Source organism: Nicotiana tomentosiformis, chromosome 8 (genome assembly GCF_000390325.3).
Source record: "Nicotiana tomentosiformis chromosome 8, ASM39032v3, whole genome shotgun sequence".
In the NCBI taxonomy this organism is placed as follows: domain Eukaryota; kingdom Viridiplantae; phylum Streptophyta; class Magnoliopsida; order Solanales; family Solanaceae; genus Nicotiana; species Nicotiana tomentosiformis.
In genome coordinates, this window is record NC_090819.1 from 75,734,344 (window position 1) to 75,745,408 (window position 11,065).

The 11,065-nt window shown below is 36.5% G+C and overlaps 1 protein-coding gene across 1 annotated transcript; it reads left to right on the forward strand.

Annotated features, from left to right (window-relative positions):
* The first annotated feature begins 8,409 nt into the window (after positions 1-8,409).
* On the forward strand, positions 8,410-8,913 carry LOC104103027 (protein MAIN-LIKE 2-like). The gene has a single exon (XM_009610894.1). The coding sequence runs from the start codon at positions 8,410-8,412 to the stop codon at positions 8,911-8,913; it is 504 nt and encodes a 167-aa protein (XP_009609189.1).
* Positions 8,914-11,065: the final 2,152 nt, after the last annotated feature.

Consider the following 11,065-nt stretch of genomic DNA (forward strand, 5'->3'; position numbering starts at 1 on the left):
CCAAACAACCCCTCAAATCCATCTTGGCAATCCATGCCACTCCTTTTATGCCAATAGCATTACGCCACGTCACCCATCTTTAGCACACACAAAACAAACACAAATCGTCTGAGTCGTTGATCCAAACCATCAACGATCTACGTTTATTCCCGTTTTTCTTTTAATTTTAAACCTCCTACCGAACATTATCACAGCCGTTGGATTACAAAGATCCAATGGTTCCCATTTTGTCTCGCTAAAACTCTTTAATCTCTAAATTATCCGGACAATTGATCTAAAAGATCAACGGCCCAGATCCCTTCCCTTAAGATTATCCCTAGAGACGGCCTCCTAACCCACAGAAACCCTAATAATTTTTCTTGTGACACAGCCGCCCTCTTTCCCCTTTCGTTCTCTTTTCTCCCATCCGCTTAACCCCATCAGTAACGATACCTTGTAGAAATTCGTACAAGGTCAACAAAATCAACCCTGAATCATCCATCTTGCCCCTGTTTGCCATGATTCTCGTTGATTTCTTTCCCTTTCCACCGATAAATTTGAAATGCCCAAACCTGAAACCTTAAGCTCGAAGGGGAAAACCACAAATCATCTGATTTCTATGCTCCATTAAATCGGAGCACACATGATGATTTCTCAGAATTTCATCATGAGTATTCGATGTCCAGAGGTCAAATGCACTGACCTCTGGACATTGGAGTCTTAGCGGATGGATTTTGCTCATCCATGATCGATCTTGATCCTCACACGCCTAGGCAAAACTCCTTCATCTATTTTCCCTTTGTTCTTTCTGATTTAACCCGATTATGCTCACATCATCAACTCATCGTCATCTTCCACTCACTATTAGAATCTATTGGAACCCTAAGCATTGAAGGCACTATAAATATGAGCTTTATGGATCTCACCTAACAACACCTAACATCTGATTAAAATCAAAATACAATATAATATCAAGAATTGGACTTAAGCAAAATATGTATTTCTGCCTTCTGTTATAATCGCACCTGCGGATTTTTGACCGCAGGTGCGTGCTCGCAAAAGTGAGACTTGGATCGCAGATGCGGCCTTCGCAGGTGCGGCCCTTGTGCGCTGATGCGGACGTCGTAGGTGCGACATTTTGTCCGCAGATGCGGAACCTCACCTGGCAGCCTTTTCTCGCAGATGCGAGCTCGCATGTGCGAGCCCAGGCACCGCAGATGCGAAAATGCTGGGCAGAATACATAAAAATCGGGTCTTAGCCATTTTTACTCATTTTGGAGTTTTAAGTCTCGGATTTGGGCGATTTCAAGGGAAATTTTCATGACTTTGAACTGGGTAAGTGTTCTTTATCATAAAGTGTTTATATTTCACAAATACATGTCTATATTCATCATTTATTTCGGATTTAGATGGAAGAAATTGGAATTTTTGTAAAACTTTCCAAAAATCAAAATTTAAGATTTGAAGATCCATTTGATATCGGGATCGGACAAATTTAGTATGGTTGAACTTGTATCGGAACAAGTGTTCGGATTTTGTGAGTTTTTCCGGTATTTGAGACGTGGGTCCCACAGCCAAATATTTTAATGAATTTTGGATTTTTATCCGGAAAATTTATAAATTCATATGGAATTAATTCCTATAATTCGTATTGAATATATCGAATTATTTGTGAATAGATTTGAAGATTTCGGAGGCAAATTTAAAAGAAAAAGCTGTGGTTGAATAATTGATTGGAATTTGCAAAGCGAGGTAAGTGTCGGGGTTAACCTTGACTTGAGGGAATAGAACCCTTAAATTGTTTGTTATGTGAATTGCTTGTAAACGACGTATAGGCGAGGTGACGAGTGTCTATACGTCGTCAAATTAATTGTTTGCCAGCTTACTTGAAAAATCATGAATTATTTTTAATCATAAATTAATTATTATAATAATTATTTCTCTCTCATTCTTTGTCAAATATTAATTCTTGAATTCCTGCATTAATTGTTACATGTTATTTGAATTATGTGCCTTAATTGTTATTTGACATTTAGCATATTAAATATTAAACTGCCTATTTGCTCCCTGATTTCCATAATAATTGTTATTTGTCATTGGTTGCTTCATAATTAAATCATAATTATTGTATGCTTGTTGTCTTATGATTTTTATATTAATTGTTGCGTTTATTGGGTAATTTCTTCTATAAGAATTGATTGGTAAGTGAAAATATTGGAGGATCGGGTTGCACGCCGCAACAGACTTCTTAAAAAGTCAATATTGGAGGATTGAGTTTCACGCCGCAACAGACTTATTAAAAGTCAATATTGGAGGATCGGGTTGCATGCCGCAACAGACTTATTAAAAGTCAATATTGGAGGATCGGGTTGCACGCCGCAACAGACTTATTAAAAATCAATATTGGAGAATCGGGTTGCACGCTGCAATAGACTTATTAAAAAGTCAATATTGGAGGATCGGGTTGCACGCCGCAACAGACTTATTAAAAAGTCAATATATTGTGAGAGCGGGTTGCACGCTGCAACAGAAATAATGGAAATGATAATTGGTTATGACTGCTGATTTGCCTTCAATTATTATAAATGAATTACCTGATTTATTCCTATTATTGTTGTTGTTACTAATATTGCGTACATGTTAATGTAAGTGAACCACCTTAGCCTCGTCACTACTTCGTCGAGGTTAGACTCAGCACTTACCAGTACATGGGGTCGGTTGTACTGATACTACACTCTGCACTTCTTATGCAGATTTTGGAGTTGGTCCCAGCAGCGTACCATAATTTTGCTCGGATTTTAGCTACTCGGAGGAGACTTGAGGTATAACGGCATGGCGTCCGCAGTTCTGAAGTCCCCGTCTATTGTACTTTAGCTGTGTGTTTATTTCCAGACAGCTTTATATTATTCAGACCTTTAATTCTATTTATTCTAGAAGCTCGTGCACTTGTGACACCAATTCTGGGATGGTATTTAGACATCGTTATTATTATGGATTATTTCAAAATTGCTTCCGCATTTGCTTCCTTGTTATTAATAAACTTAAAATTATTTTAAAAATGTATAATGTTATTCTAACGTTGGCTTGCCTAGAAAGTGAAATCTTAGGCGCCATCACGGTTTTGAAGGTGGGAATTTCGGGTCGTGACATTAGGCTGGCAGAATATTAAAGATGATGACATTTTAACTGATGAATATAGTGATATACAGTAACATATAGACTATCTGCCTAGGAAATGCATATGGTTAGAAACAAAACCATTAAATTTAACCAATGAAATGAAAATGTATAAACAAGTAATATATACATATAATGATCAGTTTTTTAAACATTTCATAAAACAGAAAGCATGCACAACTGCTATAATACAATGAGCATTCTGTATTTGAATAGTAGAAATTGTATCAGAAATAAATACACCTTGTACCAGGCCTAAATACATGATACAATGACTTTAAAAAAAAACTTACAGTCATATGTGTAGACATTGCCTCATTCAAAGTAAGAATCTCCTGGTATTTGTTTCCAATCATTATGTACGTGTGTTAAGCTTCTTTCCGATTGTTACAATTCTAACGTCCAAACATCTTCCTAACTTCTTCGAGGAAGTCGTATATTGGTAATTCTCTTGCTGACACAAGTGCGGCATTGATTGACTCATCAATATTTGACGTCATGGTCCATCCCCTGTTAACATGTGCATACAACCTAGCCCAATTTTCGTATCCAGCTAATTTCAAGTATTCTTTCACCCTAATATCTACCTTCTCCATTAGACTATCAAATTCAGCCTGTGTGTATGCTTTTGCCATCGAGAAGTATATCTCACTCAACTTTGAATGACTCTTTTTGAATTTCTTATATACGTTGTTCCATAGATGCCATATACAAGCAAAATGTGGTATTGTTTGATACACTCTCGATACAGATTTGATGATATTCTCATTCCTATCTGAAACGATGCACATGTTTTCCATCTCACCATGTGCTTCCTTGAATTGCTCAAAGAACCACGACCAAGCAACATCGTTCTCTGAATTAATAACACCATATGCTAGTGGCAGTATATGACCTGTAAATACAATTGCGTACATATTAAAAATATGTATTTCAATCTCTAATACGTAGTAAAATTAACAAATTTTATTATAATCCCCATACTCACATGCGCCATCCAACGTGCTTACCATTCTAATGTGCGAACCAAGATATTTCATATCCATTGTATAAAGGTACCCTTGTAATTTATTGTATGAATCAGCCGGTTCACCTCTCAAAAAATTCATTACCTTTTTTTAGCCCGCCACGCCAACATATAACTAACATCTACACCAAAATCTGATTTCGCATCATCAATTATATCCTTTGGGGTGTATTTCCTCTTATGATTAGTAAGCTTGGACCTAATCATACCATCAATAACACTAATACTTGCTTGACGTTGCTCATACACCTTATCCTTCAACGGACATGTATGCTTATCATTGAACTCTCTCACTTTGAACATTTGTGATTTGTTAATGCTAGAAGCCTTAAATCTCAATTCATAATCCTCTGACATACCTAATAATGTATAGCTGCAAATAATGTTTTTGCAATATATATGAGTAGTATAAATTGTTAAAAAATACACTCATATACATGTGAATACATTGTTATATATATATACATTATTATAAAATACACACATATACCTATGAGTACGACTGTAATTATATATATACATCTAAATACGTATAAATACATCTAAAAAAAAAGAACGAAAATCACTGTAATATCTATTTATCAGTAAAATACAGATGAATATATGTATTTGAAATACATAATAATTCATAAGTGTAACAATGAAAGTCATGTAAATACATCCAAACATATCTAAATACATCTAAATACAATTTAAAAATGCTACCATGAATACAATATACAAAAAATTCAAAATACACACATATATATGTGAATACGACTGTAATTTTATATATATATATATATATATATATATATATATATATATATATATCTAAATACGTATAAATACATCTAAGAACAACCAGTGAAAGTCACTGTAATAAATATTTATCAGTAAAATACAGATGAATAAATGTATTTGAAATACATAATTATTCATAAGTATAACAATTAAAGTCATGTAAATACATTCAAATATATTTAAATACATCTAAATACAGATACAAATTCTACCATGAAAACAATATACAATTTCACATTCAAAATACATAACCATACATTTGAATATAAAATGATATTCAATAAGTTGTAATTACGAACACTCAAACCTTATAGCATTAGACCTATCAACCCGGAATTGAAACCTTTCAGATATTGAATAATGCTCCATCACCTGTTTCAATGTAGCCTTATCCTTATATACTTGTCCAGCCATAACCTCTCTTTGATTAGTTTTTAAAATAATCAAATCCGTGTTCAGTTCGAACACCTCAATTGGTTCGCCTGAATTGACAGACTCAATAGCAAGTGTATCATCTGTATCAAAATTTCACCTTTGATTTGCTTCGTCAATTTGCACAAGGTCGCCTTGAATTAAACTACCTCCAGCTACAACTTTTTTGTCAATATTTGTTATGCACAAAGGATACATCCCGAATTCTCTGTTCACTTTTTTCAACTCTACATACACCCTGTAACCCATGTCGTTATGTATTTCCATTGACGTGGAATTTTCATCTACTTTGTATTCAATTTTAATTGACTTTGAGCACAAATCTATGTCGAGTTGCTTCGAAATTGAAGCAACCAAATCATTGTACGACGCATACTCCTTTATCAATATCCCCTCAATCGAATAATCGACATAGTTACTCTCACTGTTCCACTTGCCAGAATGACGCAGCAGCACGGTTAAACTTGCCATATGTAAAATCAAATTATACCGATTTTTGTATATAATTGTATGAATCTCGAATTTTATTGGTTGAAAACAGAACTTCCACAAACGATAGCAACAGAAAAAGGAAGGATTGAAAATTTTGAGATTGCTCTGTTTTGTTGTATTTTTCGGCTGCAAAAAATATTCTACAGATTCGGCATGAAATACAGATTCTGGGTGATATAATTGAGTTAGTTGAGTTATATTAGGAGTCTATTGTGTTAATTGATTCACTTAGCATTTTAAAACAGCTGAATAGACCACGATTTACGCAATTTACGTTATTGTATTTACGAATACAGCTCGCGAATATAGTCAAATACAATAATTGCCTAACTGGACTCCCCTGTTTCATGCCGAGTTTTGCTACTGTATTCATGAATACAATAGCTTAAATATATCGAATACACTCTATAAAAACTGAAAACATATCTATAGGAAGTAAAATAGTAAATGATAGCTACAACTAGCTAATAACCACTAAACAATAGTGGTTTGTGAAAATCATGGGTGAAAAGTGTACAAAAATAAGAAATAACGGTAACTGTTTCGAACATTGGCCTTGTCACCTGGCACTTAGGCCTTTGACCAAGGGATCAACATTGATTATATTATTGCCGGGCCACCGGCTTATATATCAATTCACTGAAATTCCTATGTGTATATTTTAGTGAAGATGCCTCGTGGCCTGTCACCTTTACCCTCCTACATATACACCCTTGCAGAATCTGGAATCAAAGTGTAATTTTTTTGGACTCAAGCAACGCAAATAGGTAAAAAAATAAATTGGCTACTATTTTATATATAACGCGGTTATTCACCGCGTTATACCTTAACGGCATGTTTGTCCGTTAAGGTATAGCGCCCTAAATAATCGCGCTATATTTGAACTAAAAAAAAAGACGGGTTGTATAGCGCACATATATAATGCGCTATAATATAGCGCATTGAATACATGCACTACACATACATAAAAAAAGCGAGCTTCCATCTTCCCCGACCAGAAAACCAGTGCCCTCCCCCTTTCCCCATTCCAGTGGTCCCCCTCCATTTTTAAAGAAAATAAACCTCAGTGGAGCCCACACGTCCCACAAAAGTGTATCTTCTCCGTATTATAGCAAGCTAACACCGAATCTAAGGTGTTATCGCGTAGTGGTTTGCTCGTTGCGGCCCCCAAATCATCAAATCTTCAACTTTCAAAAAATTATAAATCGAGGTATTTCGACTTACTTTTTATTAAAACTCATGATAAAAAATGCGTATTAGTTATTTTATACTATGGTCTATGTTTTTTAGTGATTGTTTTGTGATTTCATTAATTTGTTATTTTTTATCCAGATTAGATTATCTTTGTGCTAAATAATTAGTAAAATAGAGAAATTGTTATTTTATGAATAATTAATGTTATTAGTTGTTATAAAAAATATTTATTAGTTATTTTTTACTGTGGTATATGTATTTTCGTGATTATTTTGTGATTAAATTAATTTGTTATTTTTTATCCGGAATAGATTATTTATGTGCTCAAAGATTAGTAAAATACATAAGTTGTTATTTTATGAATAATTAATGTTATTTAGATTTTATTGTTGTACATATATTAATATGCGACTTTATTTTTGTTTAGTGCCCTTTAGTGTTATGTTGTGCCCGTAATTATAATGTAGTGCCTGTAATTTTAATGTAGTGTCCTTTGGCGTAGTAAAATGTAGTGCCCTATAGCATAGTATCTTGGTAGTTATTGAAATTAATTATTTAATTATCTGTTAACCCCAAAAATATCTGAAAAAAGATGATAGTTCAAACACAAACTCTCTCGAATTTTAGTCAACAAATGTAAGAAAATAACACAAAAACAACAATATTTGTCAAACTAAGTAGTTTTATATAAATACTTATTAATTATATTATGTATAGTTATGAAAATTAATTATTTAATTCTATTACACTCAAAAATAGGTGAGTAAGAAAGAAAACATATAAAATAATAAACAAACATATAAAATAAGAAACAAACATATAAAATAAGAAACAAACATAGAAAGTAATAAACTAAAATATAAAATAATAAACTAACATATAAAATAATAAACTAACATATAAAATAAAAATTAACATATAAAATTATAATATAAAAAATATATCAACCTAAATAATAATATAGTAAAAATATCGATTAAATATTAATATAAAATATATTGCAATATATTTAAAGATGTTAAGCAATTAAAAAGAAAAATACTTTAATTAATATTGTTCAATTTACAAACATCGTCATGAAGGTTCCCCCTGTGCATCCCGGACATGCATCTCGAGAGCTACTGTTGCTACAGATCAACCATAGGTCTTCATACATCTGGGATGGGCAATGTTTGTCCCAGATATTTCGCCCCAGACGTATAGACGATATGTGGGAGTTCATTAGGGACCACCCACTCCATCCTCGTATAGTTAGACGCCTTCAGGATACGGGTTTCTACAGGATCATAGAGATCGGCCAGTTGCAGTTCAACTAGGCGTTGATCATGGCTATGATAGAGCGGTGGAGACTGGATACACACACATTTCATCTACCCATCGGCGAGGCTACCATCACGCTTGAGGACGTGGAGGTTCTTTTCGGGCTGTTGGTTGATGGATTACCTGTAGCTTGCCCGCATGATCTTAGAGACTATAGGGGATTGCATTATCTGCATATGTTGCAGCAGCTCACTGGTTTCCAGCCAGCGGAGGAGATTGCATTGAGTGGGGTCAGTCATTTGCAGCTGACGTCCATCCGGCAGCATCTGGCGGCGATGGATGCGGAGATTACAGATGATTCACCGCCGGAGGATATCGATCGGCACACGAGATTATTGCTGATACTGATGTTTGGTGGTGTACTGTTACCGAACACTTCGGAAAACCTAGTCATTTTGATATTTCTACATCATCTGGAGCGACTAGATGATTTTCCTGGTTACAGTTGGGGTGCAGCTGTTCTAGGTTACCTATATAGGCAGATGTGTCAGGCGTGCATGGGCACCTAGAGAGACGTTGCCGGATTTTTACCTCTACTGCAGGTGAAAACATAGTCAATTCATTTCATTATTATAACATACATAGTAAAAACATACCTTAAATTTTACGTCCATAATCTATATTAGGTTTGGGCCTAGGAGCGGTTCCTGCAGTTCCAGCCACCTCTACCACCGATCGCTCCTGATGCACCACCTCCACCGTTTCTCCGTTTAGCTTGGAGGTGGGTTGATATACGAGGCTACGGACGCTTAGTCGAGGCTCGACATTATCTCCCCTATTACAGGAATTTGTTGGATTTGCTTGAAGAGTGCATGCACATGTATACTTAAGTTTACTTGGCCTGGCTTTATATGTATTGCGTTTACTCACGATTCATGTGTTTAATTAATAGTTTGTATGGAGGCAATACAGCGACACACTCATAGATGGTTTGCCTAATTATTTCTCCCGCGGCCGAGCTATGTGGAGCTCTTTCGTCCCATTGATATGTCTCGATATTGTCGAGCATCATGCCACCGAGCGAGTCCTTAGCCAGTTTGGTCGCCGCCGGACACATCTGCTTATGGGGTGAGTCGTTTGCAGCTGACGTCCGTCCGGCAACATCTGATGGCGATGGATGCGGATATTACGGATGATTCACTGCCGGAAGATATCGATCGGCACACGAGATTATTGCTGATACTGATGTTTGGTGGTGTACTGTTACCGAACACTTCGGGAAACCTAGTCATTTTGAGATTTCTACATCATCTGGAGCGGCTAGATGATTTACCTGGTTACAGCTGGGGTGCAGCTGTTCTAGGTTACCTGTATAGGCAGATGTGTCAGGCGTGCATGGGTACCCAGAGAGACGTTGCCGGATTTTTATCGATACTGCAGGTGAAAACATAGTCAATTCATTTCATGATTATAACATACATAGTAAAAACATACCTTAAATTTTGCGTTCGCAATCTATATTAGGTTTGGGCCTAGGAGCGGTTCCTGCAGTTCCAGCCACCTCTACCACCATCGCTCCTGATGCACCACCTCTACCATTTCTCCGTTTAGCTTGGAGGTGGGTTGATAGGCGAGGCTACGGACGCTTAGTCGAGGCTCGACATTATCTCCCCTATTACAGGGATTTGTTGGATTTGCTTGAAGGCGTGCATGCACATGTATACTTAGGTTTACTTGGCCCGGCTTTATATGTATTGCGTTTACTCACGATTCATGTGTTTAATTAATAGTTTGTATGGAGGCAATACAGCGACACGCTCATAGATGGTTTGCCTAATTATTGCTCCCGCGGCCGAGCTATGTGGAGCTCTTTTGTCCCATTGATATGTCTCGATATTGTCGAACATCATGCCACCGAGCTAGTCCTTCGCCAGTTTGGTCGACCGCAACTTGTACCTATTCCGCCCACTTGACTTAGGACAAATTACTAGCGGGATGATCGTTTCAGGGTTGACCAGACATACTTGGCCTGGCTAGAGGCCCGGATTAAGATTTGGGACCAGAGGTTCGACCTGATTCCTCCACCCCCTTCACCTGAGCGTACGGATGGCGAGCATGAGTATATGGGTTGGTGTCGCAGCATTACTCAACTTCTCGTCGGGAATCCCATTCATCACGCTGGTGGTCGGTATATTCCATACGCCGGGAGGCATGAGGCACTTGTATGTTATTTGTTACTCTTATAACGTTACATTAACACACTATGCGGTGTAAGTGAGGAGGATCCATCACATGAAGTATCATCATCTTCCTTCACAACAGAGTTCTTGAATCCAGAAAGGTCAAGCAGAGCAAGAGTTTTCTTGATCTTTTCAGCAACATCGCTTTTCTCCTTCGGGTGCATTTGTGGAAGATCTTGCTTCTTTTGAGGATGAAGATCCAAAAACAAGGGTTGATGCGGACATCACTTGGAGTGTTTGTTGTCCTAAAAAGCTTGCTTTGCTCCTTGTAACTGGTCTAAAGCTTCCAAAGATAACATCGAGGATGCTTTCCATATCAACATAGAGCTTGGACTTAGCAGCCTTGGTGTATGTTGATATGGAGTTGATTTTCTTTGAAGTCACTTCGACGTTCTTGGACTTTGGTGATTGAAAAGTTGAGATGAGAGGTAGAGATTGTTCCACTGGGCGTTCCAGAATTTGTAGACAATAAATTTGCATC